General features: G+C 41.4%; 1 protein-coding gene across 3 annotated transcripts in view; it reads left to right on the forward strand.

Moving 5' to 3' along the window:
* The first annotated feature begins 454 nt into the window (after window positions 1–454).
* Window positions 455–25,667, forward strand: part of ift81.S (intraflagellar transport 81 S homeolog) — a 56,927-nt gene continuing 31,714 nt past the window's right edge. For 2 of the 3 annotated variants that reach the window (XM_018244202.2, XM_041580373.1), the window contains exons 1-4: window positions 455–568; window positions 3,488–3,650; window positions 6,777–6,880; window positions 7,781–7,961. In XM_018244202.2, the coding sequence (XP_018099691.1) occupies window positions 3,507–3,650; window positions 6,777–6,880; window positions 7,781–7,961 (429 nt within the window). In that variant the 5' untranslated portion in view covers window positions 455–568; window positions 3,488–3,506. The remainder of the gene's footprint in view (window positions 569–3,487; window positions 3,651–6,776; window positions 6,881–7,780; window positions 7,962–25,667) is intronic. The other variant, XM_018244203.2, reaches the window with a different exon arrangement.

The following is a 25,667-nucleotide window of genomic DNA, read 5'->3' on the forward strand; positions in this document are numbered from 1 at the left end:
GCAACTCTAAGTGTAAAAAGCAGCAGCTGCTGCTTGAAAAATCTGTGTATAAAACAAAAATTTCCTTGGCAACTACATTTCTTCCCATGGACTTCAATGGGTTAAGTGGTTATGCCGTCAACGGGGTCAATTAAGTGTGTAAAAGAATCTACAGGGCTTTATAAATTGTCCATTTATTTGACACCATTTACCCATAGTAAATACATTAACACAGCATAATAAATAGTCCCCCAACTGTACATCAATTCATTTTGTGGGTTCATATCCCCTTTAAGGCCATACTACATCTGGCCTCCCCAAAAAGTCATTTTTTTAAAAATATTTGTATCCATCCAAGAAATTCTCTCTCACTCTCTCTCTGAATTTTTTGTTAGAAACTGCTATGCTATACTTTGAACTCCAGGTGGCCCTACAACACCAGAATTCAAAGCCGTAATCCAGTTATGAAAGCACGTCTCACTTGTAGAACCCGGCTAATTCTAGGAAGCGACGTCACAGACTAACGGAAGCGTCGTCAAGGTAACCGTCTCAAGCGCGTTTGTTGCGGAGAACCTTTTGCTGTTGTCAGGTAACGAATTGATGTTGCTTCGCCGCGTAGCACCCTTTTATTGATTTCTAATACGATCATTCTTTACAGATTTCCTAAAAATGGCAATATGCCAGTGATCAAAATGGCTTCACGATTTCCAGATGCCAGACTTGGTCTAGTTACATCGGTTATTTGTGTCCATAATGCTGCAAATAAAATACTGCCATATAAAGTCAGTAATGCAATGTTCCAGTGCTGATCAAGTAACTCTGATTATACTCTTTATGCTCATCCTACAATGTTCTACTGTGCAGATCATGTCAGCTATTCTCCATGCCATGATGGGGATAATGAGACATACAGTATCTGGTATTTTTTACAGCATAGGGCTCTTGTATGTCTGCAAGTCCAATTTTGGGTGCATGTTTTTTTCCTCCAGAATTCCAGTGTCATTGCGGTTGCAAAAAGACAATGCTTTTGAGGCTTCTGGGCTGTGCCCACCATGATTGTGGGTGATTCAGCAAAATGAATGCAGCTGCATGATCCCCTCATCACAGATTGTGCACAGTAGGGGCAAATATTTTAGAAATCTGCCTGACATCATTTCTAGTGTTCAGCGTGCGAGTAGAGTTGGCATATTTGTCCTAATTCAAATCCAGACAGTGGGAGGTTGGTGACAAAAGGGGTATACATTTTTGGCCTGTCCAGTATCATTTTGGGGCAGGCCACAGTGTCAATGGTGACATTTGTCCCATTTTTTTAACCTACCAAAACTGGTTGGGAAGTTTTGAACTGGACAGCCCCTTCAAAAACCAGACTGTCTGGTTCAAGTGACAACCATTTTGAGGCGATTGATGCAAGGTGCTCAGGGTGCTCATAGCTCCAGGGTTCTCCTGCGTCACTAGGTGCAGTAGTGCTCACTTCTGAAAAGAAGGAAACAAGAACTGAGCCGTATAGAAAGCAACTATACAAAAGTGCGTTTTCATTAAAGTACCTTTAATAAAAGTGGTTTTACTGTATATGAAATTGACTGGGAGGAAGTGCAGGGACTGCCCTGTCTTATGTTGTCATTTCCAGGGAAGAGGAATTCGGTTTTAAAAGGCACCTGTTGGGTAAAAATGTTATCCCCAACCAAAGGTGCGGGCTAATAGAGCGTGCATTCCGGTTGGGGATAACAGTAGTTTTTTTTAAAAAAAATACCCCCCATCAGCACTACGCTACCCACACCAGGAGGGAGCTCCTTGTGAGCAGCCATGTCCGGCCACTCGCATGCGAATAACACGCATGTAACGTCACGTGCATGCGCAAAATGAGCAACTCTGGGCAGCTTTTCATTCAGTGCATGCGAGTGACCGGACATGGCTGCTTGCACCAGGAACTCCCTCCCGGTGCGGGTAGCATAGCGCTGGCGGGCAGCATTTTTAAAAAAAAATAAATTACTGTTATCCCCAACCGGAATGAGGGCTCTATTAGGCCGCATCTTTGATTGGGGACAACATTTTTACCCAACAGGTGCCCTTCAATAAAAATCCAGGACCGGATTGTTAATACCCACATGACTTTGGCTCGGTTTACAGATCTGTTCTGTAAATCTGCCTGACATCATTTCTAGTGTTCAGCGTGCGAGTAGAGTTGGCATATTTGTCCTAATTCAAATCCAGACAGTGGGAGGTTGGTGACAAAAGGGGTATACATTTTTGGCCTGTCCAATATAATTTTGGGGCAGGCCACAGTGTCACACTCTGTGTCAATGGTGACATTTGTCCCATTTTTTTAACCTACCAAAACTGGTTGGGAAGTTTTGAACTGGACAGCCCCTTCAAAAACCAGGCTGTCTGGTTCAAGTGACAACCATGCTGAGGCGATTGATGCAAGGTGCTCAGGGTGCTCATAGCTCCAGGGTTCTCCTGCGTCACTAGGTGCAGTAGTGCTCACTTCTGAAAAGAAGGAAACAAGAACTGAGCAGTATAGAAAGCAACTATACAAAAGTGCGTTTTCATTAAAGTACCTTTAATAAAAGTGGTTTTATATGAAATTGACTGGGAGGAAGTGCAGGGACTGCCTTGTCTTATGTTGTCATTTCCAGGGAAGAGGAATTCGGTTTTAAAAGGCACCTGTTGGGTAAAAATGTTATCCCCAACCAAAGGTGCGGGCTAATAGAGCATGCATTCCGGTTGGGGATAACAGTAGTTTTTTTTAAAAAAAATACCCCCCATCAGCACTACGCTACCCACACCAGGAGGGAGCTCCTTGTGAGCAGCCATGTCCGGCCACTCGCATGCGCATAACACGCATGTAACGTCACGTGCATGCGCAAAATGAGCAACTCTGGGCAGCTTTTCATTCAGTGCATGCGAGTGACCGGACATGGCTGCTTGCACCAGGAACTCCCTCCCGGTGCGGGTAGCATAGCGCTGGCAGGCAGCAATTTTTAAAAAAAATAAATTACTGTTATCCCCAACCGGAATGAGGGCTCTATTAGGCCGCATCTTTGATTGGGGACAACATTTTTACCCAACAGGTGCCCTTCAATAAAAATCCAGGACCGGATTGTTAATACCCACATGACTTTGGCTCGGTTTACAGATCTGTTCTATATTGTATATTATAGAATTTCTTTCAGTCTTGCTACCTCAGGGCCCCCACCACTCGTGTGCTCACGCACTTTGCATTTTTGCAGTGTCAGGAACAGAGGCACGGGTGCAGGGAGGGGATCTGAGCCGGTGGGGCCCACAAGACCCGGGGGCTCACCGGGTTTTCTCACAGTGTCCTGCCGGCCCAGTCTGACCCTGGCCCCACCACCATGGCCAATGTCACAAGCCCCCCCCCCCTTACTCCACTTGAATTTCTCATTGGGGGCCAATCCAAACCTGCTTGGTTTTGTGTGGTTTATTTTTTTGTTCATTTTGTTTGTGTGGTTTATTTAAGTGCTTCATGGCCTAAATATACTTCTCTTAGGTCTGAAACTCCATTGAAGATGAGTGACCAACTGAAACTCATTGTTGAAAAGCTCAACAAAGAACCTTTTAAGAGAAACTACAACTTAATAACTTTTGATTCACTGGAACCCATGCAGTTATTACAGGTTTTGAATGATGTTCTTGCAGAAATTGACCCAAAGGTAAATATTTTTATTAATTTTCTATTTACATTTGATCCAATGTGTAATGGTCACTAAGGCTGACATATTTGTTATTACTTTTCTATTTAAATTTGATCCACTGTGCAATGATGACTTAGGCTGACATCTTCTGTGGGAAAACATACAGTCCTTAATATTTGTTGTCTTACCCCTTTTCCCTGTAACATCCATTATAATACATGGTTTTAAATTCACAACATTGAAAGTGTCATACAAATATGAAAATCCATGTAATAGCCAATATATACATAGACTGATGGAGGATGTTGCACATTACACTTTTCTAATCAGTAGACTTAAAAAATGGACTAGGACAATGATATTGATGGTTAAGGAGATTGATATTGATGGTTAAGTCGTTCTTTTGGAGCCTGGAACTTAAAGGGGACCCGTCACCCAAAAAAATTATTCAAAATCCTATTTTATCACATTAGTCAAGCAAAATGAACTTTAATTACACTGTTTAAATGATTTGAATCGTGTTTCCTTCAGTCTGGGAATTCAAAATGATAGCAAGTAGGCAGCAGCCATTTTGTGGACACTGTTATTAAGGAAAGCCTTGCATCATCTCAGAATCTTGTTTGTGCACCAGAATGGGGGACCCAATGTCCATCCCCATGCCCTGGCTACACAATTAAATGGTAAAGAGAACTGGGGAATGTGTGGAGAGCAGTGACAGCTAGGAAGTGCTGAATGGAAAGTGAAAGTAATTGTCTGCCCCACCTCTATGCCCATGGCATAGAGGAGGGGCAGACAATATTTGATTGACATCTGAGATTTTTAAATGAGCTTACAGCAGCTATGAATACTTTAATAAAAAAATGAAATTGGATTTCATGTTTAATTTGAAAAGGACTTTTATTATACAGATTTTTGTGTCTGGGTGACAGGTCCACTTTAAGTGCAATGTGCAAAATGCAATTTTCACATGCAAATTGTCATGTTTTTTCCTCACAGTTCATTGTTTTCCACCCAGAATAACTGCAGATACGTGTCAATTTGTGACCACCACAGTTTTGGTGTGAACTTCATTGTACATGCATGATTTCTAAATTAGGTTTAATTTACAGCTCACATTTGCAATGCATCAACAAATGCTGTTAACATACTATTCATTTGGCACAAGTGATGCAGTCTGTTATTGGAATACTGGAGTCACTGCTAAGTATTGATTTGCAACTTTTTATGAGAGCAAACTGGGTAGGTGCATTGGCGCTCAGTGCTAATATGCAAAATTGTGAGGATTGTACCTTTAATCAATAATGTCAATACACCCATTAATTTGAGCATTCTGCATTTGTACTTAAATGTTGGAAAAACAATCAAACCTATTAGCAAACATATATCTGCCTTAGCTAAGAACTTAATAGAATGTCATGATAAAGATCTATGTATTAGCTTTCAAGTCATTGACAAGGTGCAGCATAATGTTGGAAAGGGTGACCTTAACAACTCCCTCATCCTTTTGCATATTTATTCTTGGGACTGTGACTGGGTTTTAATAGGGAATTGGAGTTGAGTTGTTATACAGTGGTGCTTGAAAGTTTGTGAGTACTTTTTATAGTTTTATATGAATGTGACCTAAAAGATCATCTAATTTTCAAACAAATCCTAAAATTATATAAAGAAAACCCATTTCAACAGATGAACCATGTATTTATTGAAAAAAATGATCCAATAACATATCTGCATGTGGCAAAAGTAAGTGAATCCTTAGGATTATCATATAATTTGAAGGTGACATCAGAGGCTGGTGTTTTTAGTCAATCTCTCTCTCAGCAGTTTTTCTCTTTCTCCCTTTATGCAGCTTTTCATTGGAGTCGGTTATTTTGAAAGTCATTGTCTAGGCAAAGCCCCCAGCCTAGTTTTGTCAGTACAGACAAAAGTCAAGTCTTTGGCAAGTCTTTTTGTTGCCCCACATTAATTTGTGAAAGCTGGTTTAAAACTCTTAGGCGCAGAATTATGAAATATTCAAATTTGGATTTTTAATGCAATTCAAAATTATTTTTTTGATGCAATAATTTGGATGTGACAACTTTCAACACCACACAAAAAAATCAAACTAATATTAATTTAAAAGCTAGTAAGTTCATGTAGAGTTGTATTCAAGTTATTTTTCAGTTTGAGTTCTCAAGACTAATTTGAAAGTTGGCAGACATTGTAAAGGATGGGTAGAATGTTATTTCACTTTTGCGTGCTATCAAGGTTTTCAGATTCAAGGTTTTTAATTTTTTTTTTTTAAATAAATAAGACTTTACTGGTAAAATTTCAAATGCATATATGACATTAGTTTAAAAATGTATTTAAATAGTACATTTATGATTAAACCATGGGAAAGAGAAAAGATTAATCTGGTTGGATAATAGGGCAAAAACTTTAATGGTTCAGGCTGCAATATCTAAGTATTAATGGATACCTAATAAAATTAGCCCTTTGCTGAATTTTGACTACAGAGAGTGAGTGCTATTTATGGTATGGTAGGAGGACAATCACTGAAGGAAGGGAAAGCTGAGGATAGTGTATGCATGGGAATGGAGCATGGCCATGAGGTAAGGAAACAATGAGGAAAAACAAATGGGGTGGTTGTTGAGGGAACAGTGAAGAGGATGCTAGGATAAACCAAATGGAAATTACAGAACAAATAAAATTTAAGCCGTATAGGTCATAAAGAAACACTAGTTAGTATACAATAGATTATTATGTGTTAGGAAGTGGTGCTATTATTGTGAGTCAGGATATTAAATGTGTTTTAATTATAGTTGATTGTTTCCAGTGCTCACACAGTCAACAATATTTAAATAAATAAAATGATTGCGTGAGTTTAAAAGTACAAAACAGCACTTTAATGTGCGGATGAAGGTATGTATAATCAACACCTACCCACTGCAGCATGGTTATTTCTTGTTTTTCTTGGTACATTGTCTCAAATCGTTTCATAGCTCACCCTGCATCCTTGACCCAATATTTATTACAGCTGATTTAAAAATGATTTAAAATAAAATTTTTGCTAAAATAGCTTTTTTTTTTTCTTTTTTTTTAAATTAATGGTCAATAAAATGACTGACAATTCTTACCTATATCATGTAATGCATTCTTTGGTTATAGAACTCCGTTGACATTCGAGAGGAGATGCCAGATCAGACTGCTAAACGCATGTTGAGTATTCTTGGAATTATGAAGTATAAACCTCCAGGAAACATAGGAGATATGTAAGTGCCAATTACGCTCTAGCTCATATATAACATATATATAACAGAAAGCTGAACCTTTCTGCCAAATTGACTGACTTAGCTCATCTTCAGAGGGCTGCAGGGTAGATATAGAACTTTGTTGTTGTTGTTGTTCTCAGTTACAATACCCAAATGTTGTCTGGCTGACCTATTTATGGATGCTGGAGAAGGCATCATTCTCAGTTTTATAACCCATACTTCCACACTAGTTTTTTTTGGTAGGTGTTATACCAGTTTCCAGTATTTGTTCTCCCTCAACCCCATGAAAACGTTGCTACTGCCTAAATCCCCTGTAACATGGTGTTATAAAGAATAATCATTTACAATCATTTACAACAATATTTATAAATAAAAAGGCTCCTTATTTTGAAGAAATATCTATTTTACTAGCAATGCTTCAGAGTCCAATTTTTGGGACAAGTGCCCACTTTCCTAATACCATTTGTATATAGTAGCTCTTTTATGGCAGTGGAAAAATCCATTTAGAGCTGCAGTTGCCACATTGCATAGCAAATAGCACGTTTTTTTAAATACAGGTATAAGATCTGTTATCCAAAATGGTTCGGACCTGGGGTTTTCCAGGTAAGGGATTATTCCATAATTTAGATCATTATACATAAAGTGTGCAAAAAAGAATTCAAAGGTTAAATATACCTAACGTGATTGTTTTCTGAATTATAGATTTCCAGATTGTGGATCTCATACGTTTACCATAGTCTATTACTAGAATATTAATTTGAAATTCAACCCTTGATAAATGTGCTTCTTAGTGCCTTATATTACATATGAGGGATAGTCTTTATTTGCGTATTTCAGAAAGAATTATAAACTATTGTTATTGAATGTATTCAATCATTTATTTTGTTTGTTTATTTCAAGGAGTGTATTTCGCCAAGGATTAGTTGTTGGAAGCAAACCTGTAATTCATCCAGTGTTGTACTGGCTACTCCAGCGAACTAATGAATTGAAGAAGAGGGCTTACTTGTCACGATTCTTGGTCAGACTGGAGGTTCCAGGAGAGTTTCTTCAAGATGATGTTGTATCTGAGACTAATAAGCAGGTATGAGTTGCCTCATTCATTGAGGCATGGAATATTGTAGGATTATTGTTATAGATTGACTATATATTTTATGTAGGTATACTGTAATTGTTATTTGTCAGGCTTTACTGTCTTCTATAAAGATGTCCCATACTGTACAGCCTCCCTTGTGATAATGAATTGTGATTGCAGTATTCTACCTCCTAAAATCCTGTTAACTGACTTTTTTTTACTTTATCTATCAATCTTGTACATTTAGGTCTAACCAAAAAGTCAGAGCATGGTCTGATGCCATTTTTAATCATATGCTGTTTTGAGTTTGGCCAAATTATTTTATAGAGGGTTTAGAGAAGTAACAGGCAAGCATTTAAAGGTCACCTGTTGCGAAAAAAAATATTTTCCCCCACCAAAGGCTAATAGAGCCTGCACTCCAGTCAGTGCCGGGCCAAGAAGGCCGGCTGCCCTAGGCAACCCAGCGTCTACTCCGCCCCCCCACCCACCATTTGCGCATGCGCCAAGGACGCGACGCGCAAGTGCGCATGCGTCAAGGAAGCGCATGCGCATGCATCGGGGGTGCACAAGTGCGCATGCGCAGGGGAGCGGAAAACTGCTACCACTGCCTCTGGAACTAGGGGAAGGCGTCGGAAGAGGTAAGTGCCTGGCGCCCCTCTACCTTTGCGCCCTAGGCACGTGCCTCTTCTGCCTACCCCTAGTTCCGGCCCTGACTCCAGTTGAGTGTAACAGCAGGAGCTCCTGGTGCGAGCAGCCATGTTGTGCAGTGCCCATGTGCAGAATTAGCTTATGACATCACGAGCATAAAGAGCATGTTGTGGCAATCACTCATTATGCACATGTGTGTGCCCCAACAGGGTTGCTCGAACCGGGAGGTCCCTCCCGTTGCAGGTGCCCTAGCGCTGGGCAGGAGGCAATTTAAAAAAAACTGTTACCACTAAACAGAATGCAGACTCTATTAGTCCGAACCTTTGGTGGGAGAAAATATTTTTGGGCAACAAGTACCCTATAAATGCTTGTCCTTTACTTCTCTAAATCCTCTGTAAGATAATTTAACTCAGCATATAAAACAGCATATGCTTAGAAATGGCATCAGACCGTGCTCTGATGCCATTAGCCCACATTCTCTATTAGCCTGCACACTTGGTGGGGGGAAAGATTTTCGGGCTATAGGCGACCTTTAAAGGAGAAATCAACCTGTGGGGAAAAAATCCTCTACCCCCCACCCCAGGTAGACCTCCCTCCGTCCTCCCCCCAGGCTAACTACGCCCCCCGGGGAGATGCCCCATACTCCATACTTACCCCTCGGCACAAATTCTTCCAACGGAGTTCCACGCTAGAGATGTCGCGAACTGTTCGCCGGTGAACTTGTTCGCGCGAACATCGGGTGTTCGCGCTCGCCGGAAGTTCGCGAACGTCGCGCGACGTTCGCCATTTTGGGTTCGCCATTGTTGGCGCTTTTTTTTGCCCTCTCACCCCAGACCAGCAGGTACATGGCAGCCAATCAGGAAGCTCTCCCCTGGACCACTCCCCTTCCCTATAAAAACCGAAGCCCTGCAGCGTTTTTTCACTCTGCCTGTGTGTGCTGAAGAGATAGTGTAGGGAGAGAGCTGCTGCCTGTTAGTGATTTCAGGGACAGTTGAAAGTTTGCTGGCTAGTAATCGTTTTGATACTGCTCTGTTATTGGAGGGACAGAAGTCTGCAGGGGTTTGAGGGACATTTAAGCTTAGGTAGCTTTGCTGGCTAGTAATCTACCTTCTACTGCAGTGCTCTGTATGTAGCTGCAGTGGGCAGCTGTCCTGCTTCTGATCTCATCTGCTGACTGCTGCAATAACAGTAGTCCTTGTAAGGACTGCTTTTATTTATTTTTTTGTTGTTTTACTACTACTACTACTACTACTACTATAAGAGCCCAGTGCTATTAGTCTAGCAGTGTTGGGGAGTGGGACTGGTGTGCTAATCTGCTGCTCCTAGTAGTTCAGCAGCACCAACTTTAATTTTTTTTTTTTAATATTCATTTTTTTTTATTTTACTTTTTTTTATTTACTACCGCTGTAGTAGTGTATAAGTTGACCTTTAGGCATTATTTGCCCTGTAGGCATTATTTGCACACTGTTTTCTTCAACCCGCCATCGAGCTGTGTGACCTTGTTCACATTCTGTCTAAATATCCATAATATTACCGTCTCCAGAAAAAACACCGGAGTCACTTTTTTCAAGCAGCCATAATATATTTTACGTAATCCGTATCCACCGCTGTAGTAGTGTATACGTTGGCCTTGTAGGCATTATTTGCACACTGTTTTCTTCAACCCGCCATCGAGCTGTGTGACCTTGTTCCCATTCTGTCTAAATATCCATAATATTACCGTCTCCAGAAAAAACACCGGAGTCACTTTTTTCAAGCAGCATTCATATATTTTACGTAATCCGTATCCACCGCTGTAGTAGTGTATACGTTGGCCTTGTAGGCATTATTTGCACACTGTTTTCTTCAACCCGCCATCGAGCTGTGTGACCTTGTTCCCATTCTGTCTAAATATCCATAATATTACCGTCTCCAGAAAAAACACCGGAGTCACTTTTTTCAAGCAGCCATAATATATTTTACGTAATGGCGAAAAATGACTATTTTCAGCATTTATATGGCATATTTTTTCTGGCAACTGTGCTTCAGTGGCTGCGTCCAAAAAAACTGGGCAAACAATGCCTACAAGGTCAACGTATGGCAGTTGTTTAAAGAGAACAGTAGATTACTAGCCAGCAAAGCTACCTAAGCTAAAATGTCCCTCAAATCCCTGCAGACTTCTGTCCCTCCAATACAGAGCAGTATCAAGCAGATTACTAGCCAGCAAACTTACTATCATCTGTCCCTGAAATCACTAACAGCTCTCCCCCTACACTATCTCTTCCAAGCACACACAGGCAGATTTTTCAGATACATTTTTGCCCTTGATCCCCCTCTGGCATGCCACTGTCCAGGTCGTTGCACCCTTTAAACAACTTTAAAATCATTTTTCTGGCCAGAAATGTCTTTTCTAGATGTTAAAGTTCGCCTTCCCATTGAAGTCTATGGGGTTCGCGAACCGTTCGCGAACCGCTCGCGTTTTTGCGCAAGTTCGCGAATATGTTCGCGAACTTTTTTTCCGACGTTCGCTACATCCCTATTCCACGCATCCATCTTCCACGATCTCTGTAAAATGAGAGATTAACCAGCAAACTGCTGCAACTGCGCATGCACAGAAATTCCGATCTCCCAGTCATCTTACAGAGGATGCGGAAGATGAAGTATGGGGCATCTCCCCGGGGGGGGGTAGTTAGCCTGGGGGGAGGAGGGAGGGAGGTCTACCTGGGGTGGGGGGTAGGTGTTTTTTCCCCACGGGTTGATTTCTCCTTTAAGCAAAGTTCCACTGCCAAGCTAGTATGCTCATAGCTTTTTTTGACCATCTTGCTGGTGTATGCATGGGTGTTTATTCATTTTGTGTGATTTTAGCTGTTGCTTACATTTCCAAAGTTCCATCTGGAGAAAATTTTCATATATTTTCCATATTTTAAAATATTTACAGACTTTCTTGGTATTTTGAGTGGATACATTTGATGTAATTTGTTAAACATTTAACACATACAAAGACATTTTTGCACACATATTACTCTATCTCTATTTAATTTTATTTATTTCCTGGTACAGAACCTGGGTTTTCTAGATGTGTGATCTTTCCGTAATGTAGATCACCATACCTTAAGGGGGTTATTTATCAAAGTCCGAATTTATCTCAATATTTTCTGCTACAAACTCCGATCAAATCGGCTCGGGTTTTTTACGCTTATATATTATTACATTTTCCCTAAAATTTGCTTTGCGAGAAAACAAAATCAGATTTTCACAATTTTTTTGGATTTTTCCATAAGATTTTCAAGATTTTTTTGGAAATTTCACCCGAAAACCAAGCACACATCAAAAAATTTATATGCAACCTAGACAGGTCTGAGATGCCGGATTTTCAGATTCTGAAATTTCCATCCTCTGGGGTTTAATAAATTCCGAAACATTTGTGATTTTTTTCAAAAGTCAGATTTTATAAAAAAAAATCACAAATTTTTCATGATTTTTGAATTCGGAGTTTAGTAAATATCCCCCTAAGTCTGTTAAAAATAAATCCTAACTAAGCTGCCACCAATATCCAGCTCAGTTAGGATCAAGTACAAAGTACTGTTTTATTATTATTTTCTTCAAATTGAAAAGGGTTTCCATACCTATTTTCAGTTTTCCTTTTAAGCTGTGCGCTTGTGAACACGTACACAAATTTTGAGGTCAGTGCACACAAAATTTTGCATGCATTCTGACCTGAGCACACAGTTTTTAAAAATGTGCACACAAGTTTAAAATGTGCACATAAAAGAGCATTTTCAGCACATAACCAAGATACAGCAATTTCAATTCCCAGACATGTTCCTGCATATATATATATATATATATATATACAAAAATGCGTGTAGTCCGCACACCATGAAATGGAAATAACCTGGGTGCTAGTCCAAGTAAATAATGTGTAGCAAGCGTAGGATGACAGCACTCCAAGGATTTGACAAACAAAATATGGTATCAAAAATAGAATAGGTTTATTAGATCCGACGTTTCAGTTCCTCACAGGAACTTTCTTCAGGGAATACAGAACACAGTGCACAGTGGAACGCTTAAAACAACAATTTGGCGCCAAGCAAGGTTGCTAGGCAACAGTAAACAACGTGAGGGACACCATAGGACCCCAACCGTGTGGGGAAATATTTGGAGATTAAAAGCAAACATGGTTGTGGAGTAAAATATCAGACCTATTCACATTGATCTTGCGCCAGAAATGACAGGAAACCAGGATAATAACGCGTATAGTACAGAGAGCATGGGGGGCGTGTCGTACCGCCCATATATGGACCTTCAGAGGTGGGTGCGGTCATTCACCACACAGGCATCAGTGGGGCGGTGCGTATTGACACGCATGGTGGGAACTCCCAACGGTAGCTCGGCTCATCTCCCCTAGCAACGTGCAGCGGCTTCATTAATACAGAGGCTGGGACCCAGTAGTATAGTGGCTGCAGCGCACATAGGTGCGGTGCTGCGCACATCTCTACCATTGGTCCGTGCCTATAAGTATGCGGGAGACTGAGCCCTCTGTTACCACCTGTGCCTATTAGATCGCCATGACACCTTGCCTGTTTGCCCACATATTAGGACCATCACTAGCTCTTGTAGGAGGAGCCAACCCTTCCGCTCCATTTTACCTGGTTTCCAAAGGTGAATCAGAAGCGCCAATGATCAAATATAGTGAGTCATGGGTCTGGAAAGTAAAGCAACATTGTTGCAGCATAAAAACTGTGACAATTAGCAGGCAGATAAGAATTGAAACAAACATTAACAGGGATGTAATGCATCAACACAGAATATAGTACATCTAGAGAATCAGACAAAGCATCCCAAGGGCAATAATTCGTTAAGTCCTCGGGGGGCCACAGTGTCCAATTTATGAATCCATCTGGATTCTCTTCTGAGTAATGCCTGGTCCCTGTTACCACCCCTAGCCAGGGGTGGTTGATGGTCGATCGCCATACACCTGAAGGTAGGGAGAGTGTGCCCTTTGGACAGAAAATGTTGAGCTACTGGCTGCAAGGCTTTGCCTTCTTTCAGGGCTTTACTGATGGACGAGCGGTGATTGCTGATCCGTTCCTTCAATGTTGTACATGTTTTCCCGACGTAATACATACCACAGGGGCATGTAATGATGTAAACGATATAGGTCGAGCAACAACCTAGTCTGTGCAAGATTTTGAATCTTTTTCCCGTATGGGGGTGGGGAAAGTCAGGCCCCGTAAGTAGGCACCGGCAAGTCACGCAATCAGGGCACTTGTAGCACCCTAATTTTCTCTGGGAGGCTAGCCAACTGGATTCCGTGTTTGTAATGCCCTTAAAGTCTGTTCTCACCAGTAGGTCTCTGAGATTTCTGCCTCTCCTGTAACCCATCATAGGTCCCCTGACGGAGTGTAGGCTAAGAGAGTCGTCCAGGCTCAGCATGGGCCAGTGTTTGTTGATGCTGGCTGTTAAGTGACGGGAAGCTGTCGAGTAGGTCGTAGTAAAAATCAGGGTGTTCTTGGAACCCTCCTTATCCTTAGGGCTCGTTTGCAGAAGTTCAGCTTGCGTGTGGTGGAGGGCCCTCTCGAGTTGTTTGTATAGTGAGTCCTGTGTGTATCCTCTGTTGAGGAATCTGTCAAACATTTCTCGAAGCTGTGTTTCGGCTGTCTCTCTGGAGCTGTTATTGCGTATTACCCTTAGAAATTGTGAGTATGGGATCCCCTGGGTAGTACTTGGAGGATGGTTGCTTGCTGCATGTAGGATCGAATTGCGGTCAGTAGATTTTCTGAAGAGTCTGGTGCCAACTCCCGGGCCATCTAGAAAAATGTTCAAGTCAAGGAAATCGATGTTCAATCTGCTGTAGTTGAGGGTAAGCTTAATGGGACTGTCTCCCATGTTCAGAGCCTGATGGAATAAAAGTAGCTTTTCTTCTGAATCTGTCCAGATAAAAAACAAATCATCTATATAGCGGAAATAAGTGAGTATCGAATGGCCACAGTAGGGGACTATGTTCAGAGTCTCAAATTCCAACATGTAGATGTTGGCATAGGACGGTGCCAATGCACTGCCCATCGCCGTGCCCGCCACCTGTAGATAGAATGATTGTTCAAATCTGAAGAAGTTCCTTGATAGTGTGAGTTCCAGGAGTTGGATTAAGAGCTCGATAGGTACATCTCCAGGAGGTGAGGCTTGCAGAGCTCTCCTGCAGGCTTGTACCCCCTGATCGTGAGGGATCACTGTATAAAGGCTTTTAACGTCCATGGTCACCAAAATACTAGACTCTGGGATGGGTGGCAGCTCCTTCAGTCTTCTGATGACATGTCCAGAATCCTGTGTGTAAGAGGACATAGATTGCACCAAGGGCTGTAAGTAATAATCAATGAAAGTTGAGACAGATTGGTATAACGAGCCCACCGCAGAAATGATCGGTCTGCCCGGGGGAGCAGATAGCGACTTGTGCACCTTAGGTAAAGTATATAAAATGGGTGTTCGGGGGTATTTTGTCACCAGAAAATTAAATGTGTTCACATCTAACCACCCAGCATTCTTGGCCATCAGCAAAACTGAGTCAAGTTCCTTTTTGAATTTGATGGTGGGGTCGCCAGGGAGTAAGCGATAGGTGGCAGTATCAGAGAGTTGACCAAGGATTTCTGTTCGATAGTAAGCATAGTCTAAAAGGACGATAGCTCCACCCTTATCGGCTGGTCTTATGACAAGTTCTTTGTCGTCTTTAAGAGTCCTGATTGCCCGTCTCTCTTGCGAGTTGAGATTGTGATGAGGCCTGAAATCGTGCTTCATGTTGTCGATCTCTCTACTGAGGATGTTGCCAAAGGTTTTAATGGCTGCCGGGGGATTTGGAGGTTCAAAATTGCTTTTCGCCCGGAACTTGGGTATAGGAAGCTCTGTTGTATTTTTAAAATGTTCTTTAAGTTTGAGTTTTCTCTGGAACTTGTATACATCAACCAACAGGTCAAAAGGGTCGGGTGGGGACGAGGGTACGAAGGACAAACCTTTGGAAAGCAGTGAGGTTTCGCCAGGCTGGAGGATATGTTTGCTTAGGTTGAAGATTATGGTTTCTTCCCCCTGGGGGGTTTTCCTCTTATGCTTATGCCCTCCCCGCCGCGTGTGCCTTCTGTGTCTTCTTTTTCTTTCACCGCTTTTGATCTTGTGGCTACTCCTAAAAAAGAAGTGTTGTTGGTCTTGTTTTCTGGTCCGGTGTCTGAATCTGTGGATTGGTCAGAACTGTCTACCGAGGTAAAGGACTTGGGGATGCGTTTCTTACGTCTCAAAGGTACTCTATAATTATCCGATCTGAGCCCCATCAGCCACCCGTAAACTCGTCTCGCTTTATAATCATCAGACACCTTTTGTAGTTTGTTCTGCTTAAATGAAGTTAAGTCCTGTTTATATTTATCCACCAGCTTCTGGAGCTTGTCTAGCCAGTCAGAGGATGTGTCTGCTTTAAGTGTATCTAGGTGCTGTTGTTCCAGGACCCTGATCTCCTCTCTAGTTGTAGCCAGTTCTTTTCCAACCTGTTCCACTACTAATAAGATGAGGTCGAACGAACACCTATTAAGTATCCCGCACCACTTCGCACAGAATTCTGGGCTGTTCCTCCCCAGAGTGGGAATATTGCTCACTCTGAAGCCCCTAGGGATCAGGCGCTGTTTGCTTTTAATCTCCAAATATTTCCCCACACGGTTGGGGTCCTATGGTGTCCCTCACGTTGTTTACTGTTGCCTAGCAACCTTGCTTGGCGCCAAATTGTTGTTTTAAGCGTTCCACTGTGCACTGTGTTCTGTATTCCCTGAAGAAAGTTCCTGTGAGGAACTGAAACGTCGGATCTAATAAACCTATTCTATTTTTGATACCATATTTTGTTTGTCAAATCCTTGGAGTGCTGTCATCCTACGCTTGCTACACATTATTTACTTGGACTAGCACCCAGGTTATTTCCATTTCATGGTGTGCGGACTACACGCATTTTTGTAACTATGGACTAATCCTGCTGGATTTTGCCATTTTTTCCGCACCCAGCCTAGGGGCTCAAGTCTGACTTGGACCCCTCACACGCATACTTACCTTTGGGTAAGTTTTATGTTACCATTTAAACGAAGGTTTATTTTTGGGAACCAGATTTGCTTCCAGATAAGTTTTGAACATCCCTCACTGGCACCTGACGATACACCCCCAGGAGCGTTTCCCTCCACCAACCTGAGATTTCCATAAGAGACCTGTCCTGTTATGGCAGAACACTCATCACAACTACCATTGGACATCGATACCAGCCATGACTTCATGTTCACCACACAGGATGCAGACAGAATACTGTTCTCCATTACCCCGCAAGACATTGCTGTAAGTAAACCAAGTACTGACATTTACCATGATCTTTTGAATCTCAAGAAAAGAGAACAGGACTTACTGCTGCATGGTATTTATTTATCTAATTACCATCGACAGCGCCTGATCCCTAGGGGCTTCAGAGTGAGCAATATTCCCACTCTGGGGAGGAACAGCCCAGAATTCTGTGCGAAGTGCTGCGGGATACTTAATAGGTGTTCGTTCGACCTCATCTTATTAGTAGTGGAACAGGTTGGAAAAGAACTGGCTACAACTAGAGAGGAGATCAGGGTCCTGGAACAACAGCACCTAGATACACTTAAAGCAGACACATCCTCTGACTGGCTAGACAAGCTCCAGAAGCTGGTGGATAAATATAAACAGGACTTAACTTCATTTAAGCAGAACAAACTACAAAAGGTGTCTGATGATTATAAAGCGAGACGAGTTTACGGGTGGCTGATGGGGCTCAGATCGGATAATTATAGAGTACCTTTGAGACGTAAGAAACGCATCCCCAAGTCCTTTACCTCGGTAGACAGTTCTGACCAATCCACAGATTCAGACACCGGACCAGAAAACAAGACCAACAACACTTCTTTTTTAGGAGTAGCCACAAGATCAAAAGCGGTGAAAGAAAAAGAAGACACAGAAGGCACACGCGGCGGGGAGGGCATAAGCATAAGAGGAAAACCCCCCAGGGGGAAGAAACCATAATCTTCAACCTAAGCAAACATATCCTCCAGCCTGGCGAAACCTCACTGCTTTCCAAAGGTTTGTCCTTCGTACCCTCGTCCCCACCCGACCCTTTTGACCTGTTGGTTGATGTATACAAGTTCCAGAGAAAACTCAAACTTAAAGAACATTTTAAAAATACAACAGAGCTTCCTATACCCAAGTTCCGGGCGAAAAGCAATTTTGAACCTCCAAATCCCCCGGCAGCCATTAAAACCTTTGGCAACATCCTCAGTAGAGAGATCGACAACATGAAGCACGATTTCAGGCCTCATCACAATCTCAACTCGCAAGAGAGACGGGCAATCAGGACTCTTAAAGACGACAAAGAACTTGTCATAAGACCAGCCGATAAGGGTGGAGCTATCGTCCTTTTAGACTATGCTTACTATCGAACAGAAATCCTTGGTCAACTCTCTGATACTGCCACCTATCGCTTACTCCCTGGCGACCCCACCATCAAATTCAAAAAGGAACTTGACTCAGTTTTGCTGATGGCCAAGAATGCTGGGTGGTTAGATGTGAACACATTTAATTTTCTGGTGACAAAATACCCCCGAACACCCATTTTATATACTTTACCTAAGGTGCACAAGTCGCTATCTGCTCCCCCGGGCAGACCGATCATTTCTGCGGTGGGCTCGTTATACCAATCTGTCTCAACTTTCATTGATTATTACTTACAGCCCTTGGTGCAATCTATGTCCTCTTACACACAGGATTCTGGACATGTCATCAGAAGACTGAAGGAGCTGCCACCCATCCCAGAGTCTAGTATTTTGGTGACCATGGACGTTAAAAGCCTTTATACAGTGATCCCTCACGATCAGGGGGTACAAGCCTGCAGGAGAGCTCTGCAAGCCTCACCTCCTGGAGATGTACCTATCGAGCTCTTAATCCAACTCCTGGAACTCACACTATCAAGGAACTTCTTCAGATTTGAACAATCATTCTATCTACAGGTGGCGGGCACGGCGATGGGCAGTGCATTGGCACCATCCTATGCCAACATCTACATGTTGGAATTTGAGACTCTGAACATAGTCCCCTACTGTGGCCATTCGATACTCACTTATTTCCGCTATATAGATGATTTGTTTTTTATCTGGACAGATTCAGAAGAAAAGCTACTTTTATTCCATCAGGCTCTGAACATGGGAGACAGTCCCATTAAGCTTACCCTCAACTACAGCAGATTGAACATCGATTTCCTTGACTTGAACATTTTTCTAGATGGCCCGGGAGTTGGCACCAGACTCTTCAGAAAATCTACTGACCGCAATTCGATCCTACATGCAGCAAGCAACCATCCTCCAAGTACTACCCAGGGGATCCCATACTCACAATTTCTAAGGGTAATACGCAATAACAGCTCCAGAGAGACAGCCGAAACACAGCTTCGAGAAATGTTTGACAGATTCCTCAACAGAGGATACACACAGGACTCACTATACAAACAACTCGAGAGGGCCCTCCACCACACGCAAGCTGAACTTCTGCAAACGAGCCCTAAGGATAAGGAGGGTTCCAAGAACACCCTGATTTTTACTACGACCTACTCGACAGCTTCCCGTCACTTAACAGCCAGCATCAACAAACACTGGCCCATGCTGAGCCTGGACGACTCTCTTAGCCTACACTCCGTCAGGGGACCTATGATGGGTTACAGGAGAGGCAGAAATCTCAGAGACCTACTGGTGAGAACAGACTTTAAGGGCATTACAAACACGGAATCCAGTTGGCTAGCCTCCCAGAGAAAATTAGGGTGCTACAAGTGCCCTGATTGCGTGACTTGCCGGTGCCTACTTACGGGGCCTGACTTTCCCCACCCCCATACGGGAAAAAGATTCAAAATCTTGCACAGACTAGGTTGTTGCTCGACCTATATCGTTTACATCAGGGGTCTCCAACCTTTTTTCACCCGTGAGCAACATTCAGATGTAAAAAGAGTTGGGGAGCAACACAAGCATGAAAACTGTTCCCAGGTGGTGCCATATAAGGGTTGTGATTAACTATTGGTAGCCCCTATGTGGACTGGCAGCCTACAGAAGCCTCTGTTTGGCAGTACACCTGGTTTTTATGCAACTAAAACTTGCCTCCAAGCCTGGAATTCAAAAATAATCACCTGCTTTGAGGCCACTGGGAGCAACATCCAAGGGGTTGGGGAGCAACATGTTGCTCGCGAGCTACTGGTTGGGGAACACTGGTTTACATCATTACATGCCCCTGTGGTATGTATTACGTCGGGAAAACATGTACAACATTGAAGGAACGGATCAGCAATCACCGCTCGTCCATCAGTAAAGCCCTGAAAGAAGGCAAAGCCTTGCAGCCAGTAGCTCAACATTTTCTGTCCAAAGGGCACACTCTCCCTACCTTCAGGTGTATGGCGATCGACCATCAACCACCCCTGGCTAGGGGTGGTAACAGGGACCAGGCATTACTCAGAAGAGAATCCAGATGGATTCATAAATTGGACACTGTGGCCCCCCGAGGACTTAACGAATTATTGCCCTTGGGATGCTTTGTCTGATTCTCTAGATGTACTATATTCTGTGTTGATGCATTACATCCCTGTTAATGTTTGTTTCAATTCTTATCTGCCTGCTAATTGTCACAGTTTTTATGCTGCAACAATGTTGCTTTACTTTCCAGACCCATGACTCACTATATTTGATCATTGGCGCTTCTGATTCACCTTTGGAAACCAGGTAAAATGGAGCGGAAGGGTTGGCTCCTCCTACAAGAGCTAGTGATGGTCCTAATATGTGGGCAAACAGGCAAGGTGTCATGGCGATCTAATAGGCACAGGTGGTAACAGAGGGCTCAGTCTCCCGCATACTTATAGGCACGGACCAATGGTAGAGATGTGCGCAGCACCGCACCTATGTGCGCTGCAGCCACTATACTACTGGGTCCCAGCCTCTGTATTAATGAAGCCGCTGCACGTTGCTAGGGGAGATGAGCCGAGCTACCGTTGGGAGTTCCCACCATGCGTGTCAATACGCACCGCCCCACTGATGCCTGTGTGGTGAATGACCGCACCCACCTCTGAAGGTCCATATATGGGCGGTACGACACGCCCCCATGCTCTCTGTACTATACGCGTTATTATCCTGGTTTCCTGTCATTTCTGGCGCAAGATCAATGTGAATAGGTCTGATATTTTACTCCACAACCATGTTTGCTTTTAATCTCCAAATATTTCCCCACACGGTTGGGGTCCTATGGTGTCCCTCACGTTGTTTACTGTTGCCTAGCAACCTTGCTTGGCGCCAAATTGTTGTTTTAAGCGTTCCACTGTGCACTGTGTTCTGTATTCCCTGAAGAAAGTTCCTGTGAGGAACTGAAACGTCGGATCTAATAAACCTATTCTATTTTTGATACCATATTTTGTTTGTCAAATCCTTGGAGTGCTGTCATCCTACGCTTGCTATATATATATATATATATATATAGTGAATAAAGTACCCCCTCTTGTAAATTATAAGGATATTATAAGTTACCAAGGAGTTTCATGACCATATTTTTATATATGTTTTTATACAGGTCATGGAACTCCAAGGTAACTTCTAATATCCTCATATTTTGCAACAGGGGGTACTTTATTTATTATAATACACAACTTTCAGTGAGTCATGTGACAGAAATGACATCACTACTCACCATGTATAACTGATGACATCACTAGTCACCATTTATAAGGATATAATTTACAAGGTATTCATGGCTATGACAATAGCCACAATATTTAGGAAATATTTATAGCTTTTTACGGAGCGTAATTGTTTTTTTATTGCTATGCTTTATTTACTCTACACTTTATTTTTATAGAGCACACAGATTCACCCATCACTATTCAGCAGTGTTTATGCTTGCAGAAAGCTGATATAGATAAAGATTCCCTTAGCCTGCAACCTACTAATATATAATGATTTTAATCTGGCATTTGTTTCTGAACAAATCAGTGTGAATGAACGATTGTATCATATTCACCATCTGCTGGACACATCCCTGTTTAAGATATGCATTGTAGAAAGCCTGTGTTTATGTTATACATCCGCCGAACTGTCATATAGAGTGTGTCCTTTGATAGCACAATGGAACAAGTAAGTATTTACTCTGTCTGTCATGGCTATAGGAACACCAAGGGCAGATTTTACAGAAGCAGAATCAAACCAGACTGAAATTTGTAAGATATTCTTTTGCTGGCCCACTTATTTCCGCCTACACACACACTACCTGGTCTTGTACTTGTGTGTTAATAGCAAATTTCATCAGTCACACGCTCCAAATGTAACACATTGTGCAATGTAATAATGTTTCTATATATTTTTAAGGAACTGTCCGCTAATTTGAAACTAATTAAAGGTAATTAGCTAATTAGGGTTTTCCGAAATAAACACTATCATTAAGGGAACTAAAGCGTTAATAATTACCAAACTGAAGAGTTTTACAGCTGCTTAAAGGAGACCTATCACATAACTGTAATTGCCCCCCAGTCTTATAGGCAATAATGACTAATATATGGTGCTGGTTTTACTTTGGGATAAAAATGAATACTATCTTTAAAAATGGCTGTTTTATTGGAGCTCCCCATAGAACTGCTATAGTAGCTGTCCAAGTTTCAAATGAGGGGTGGGCATATCCTAATGGTCCCTGCCAAAAGCACATATTGGAGAGTGATAGCCCTCCAATCACTCAGGCAAAGCCAAGCTTCAGTTCCCTATGAGGTCAGCCTAGCTACTGATTGGTTTCTATCCTACAGTGCAGTGTTCTGAGTGCTGCCGGCATCATCCACTCTTCAAAAAAAATAAAAAACAAACAAACAATTGGCATCTGATTAAATTGACCATAGTTTGTGTGTCTATTAGGGAGCTTAGATTGTAAGCTCCATTGAGCCAATGAGTAAGTGATTGATGGTGAAACACAGGACTAGGGTTAGATTCTTTAAATCATTAAAAATATTATTATTTCTAGCATTTCACACCACAGTATCTCAATGAGGTGCTGGAAATTTCAGCAAATTCTTAAGCCTATAACTTTGACCTTTGAACTTGATGCTCTAGTACAGGTGGCTACAGGGACTTAGAGCTTAACATTTCCTGCACTATTAGTGAGGTTTTTAAATATGTACAGAGGGTAGTTAGAGAGGCAAAACTATTGATCACAGGCCTACTTTAACTGGAGAACAGACAAACAAGTGCACCACTCTAAGGAGCAATGAACCACTTCTCTTATAAGGTTTATGAAAACTCCTGAATAACTAAACTGGTTGGACCTGAGGTAAATTTTTAACTGCACAGGGTAACTAGTCTGCAACAGACAACTGGCAAATATTTAGAGCTGCCTAGAGGCAAGTAGAACACAGCCAGAAAACAGCACTACCCAAACATACCTTGCCGTTGGACATCTCCAGTGGACAGTCTGTTTATGATGTGGGAGTTCACAGCTATAAACAGCTCTTCAACATTCCTCAATGCCCAAAGGCTTTTAGGTGAGTTCTAGTTTACAGCGTCTTTACAGGGGTTATTCAGCTTTCAAATACTTTTTTCTAGTATAGTTGTTTTTTAGGTTGTTCACTAGAAGTATAGTCTTTCCATCTTTCAGTGATCCAGGAGCAGATTCTGAACTGTTACAATTTGCTACATTTAGTTGATACAATTATTTGATACTTTTCTCAGCAGCATCTGTGAAATTTTAGCAGTCATTGTATAAATTCTAACAGCTGCCTTTAATGAAACTTTATTAACTAAATGTATCAATTTACAGAGTTTTGACCATCCCTCGAGCTGCTTTACACTTCAATATTATTATTATGAACATGTATTTATATAGTGCCAACATATTTTGTAACGCTGTAATATTAATATTAAAGGGGAACTCCAGCTTCCAAACCAAAATTTGATAAAGAGGCCCACATTACACAGAAACCTCTAATATACCTATTACAGTTACCTGTTTCTTCAAAAAGTAAAGACTAAATGCCATTTTCTATGCTGAAATCCAGATGTTTAACAGTTCTTCTCTTTCTGCATCATTTGAAATCCTGGCAGGGAAAGAGGGACTAAACACTGATTTTACAAATTGTAACAACGTCTCCACAGCTTACAGACAGCAACCGGGAACTACAAAACCCACAATGCATTGCACTGTGATGTCCTGTTCCTTATTGAAATCACGTGTGCAGGGAATTGTGGGGTTTGGAGGATGCAGGCTGAGGACAGCTGACTCTTGATACAAAGTAACAGTAGTCAGCCAGCTCAGCAAAGTAGTCAGAAAGATCAGCAGGAGAGCAAGGGGCTAGGCTTAGGGAACTGTCTGGAAACCATTAAAAATCATGAAAAGTCTGCATATTTTTTAATTGATGTATATTGCAGAGCTGCTTGAAATTATATTTACTTTTCAAAAAGCTTAAGTTTTGTTTTTGTGGCATTCCCCTTTAAAAATATTGTTTAAAAATATAATATATTATATTAAAACATTGTAAAAATAACAAATAGAAAGTAATTGAGGAAAAACTTTATTTCTGGTGAACTATCTGAACACCACTGAACTGAAAAAAAAGTATTGCAAGGTGAATAACCCCCTTGTCTGTTTGTTCACAAAATTTCATATGAACATTAAGTCGCTGATTTATCAAAAATTGAGTTGGCTTTTTTCTCGATTCGAGAAAAAAAAAAACAGGCACAGAGAACCCGCATGTATTTTCTGAAAATCTTGAATAGTCAGAATTTGTTAAAGGAAAAAAAAAACGAAACGTCAACAGAAAAAACTTGGCAAGTAAAAGCTGGTGAGGTTGTATAGAATTCAGTGGAAATATTTTCTTTTTATTTATTTTCCCAGTTTATTTAAACATTTCAGATTTTCAGCCTTATTGAAAAGGAATGATAAAATGAGATTCCTGCTTCCAATCAACTTTTATTCTGTGTGTAAACAAGCTAGCATTTGCGAAAATAAGTTGTACGAATTGTGTCTGCATTTTTTTGATAAATCTGTCCTTAAGAACAAAAATTAAAATCATTAATTTGCCGTGAACTTACTATTTATTCCTGTCCTGTACTTGGAAATAAACTTTTTTTTCCCAGAAGTCCTGGTTTTATTGCAGTGTGTTTATTATTAGCAGTACCGTGTTCAGTCATTTCTGTCTTGTCTCTAAAAAAAAAAATCTTACCTGGTCAGCTGTGTTTCATGACACTTTATATAATATTTGTAGTTGTTCCATTAGAACTTTCAGTGGCAGTTCATGTATGCATTTTAGGGCACTTCCATTTCCTGGTGTTACTGCTCCCCTTAGTATTTAGTAATTTGGATCACCATACCTTAAGTCTGCTAACTAAAACTGAAATATTAAATAAACCCAATGGGATTATTTTACCACCAATATAGATTAATGCAATTCCGTTACCATCAAGTACAAGGTACTATTCTTTTATTACAGAGAAAAATAAATAATTAATAGAATAAAATTATTTGTTTAAAATGGACTCTATGGGAAACGTCCTTCCTGTAATTTGGATAACAGTTTCTGGATAAGGAATACCATACCGGAACCAAAATACTTCAGATCAATGCCCAAAATGAGAAACTCCCTGTGCAGAGTTTTATTAAAAGAATATACTCCATAGGATAATAAAGAGTTAGCCGAGCTTTAAAGGGATACTGTCATGGGAAAACATGTTTTTTTCAAAACGCATCAGTTAATAGTGCTGCTCCAGCAGACTTCTGCACTGAAATCCATTTTTCAAAAGAGCAAACAATTTTATTCAATTTTGAGATCTGACTTGGGGTTAGATATATTGTCAGTTTCCCAGCTGCCCCAGTCATGTGACTTGTGCTCTGATAAACTTCAGTCACTCTTTACTACTGTACTGCAAGTTGGAGTGATATCACCCCCCCCCAGCAGCCTAACAACAGAACAATGTGAAGGTAACCAGATAGCAGCTCCCTAACACAAGATAACAGCTCTCTGATTAAATATTTAAACATTTGTTATCCAAGAAAGTGACTGTAATC

Source organism: Xenopus laevis, chromosome 1S, assembly GCF_017654675.1.
Source record: "Xenopus laevis strain J_2021 chromosome 1S, Xenopus_laevis_v10.1, whole genome shotgun sequence".
NCBI lineage: Eukaryota > Metazoa > Chordata > Amphibia > Anura > Pipidae > Xenopus > Xenopus laevis.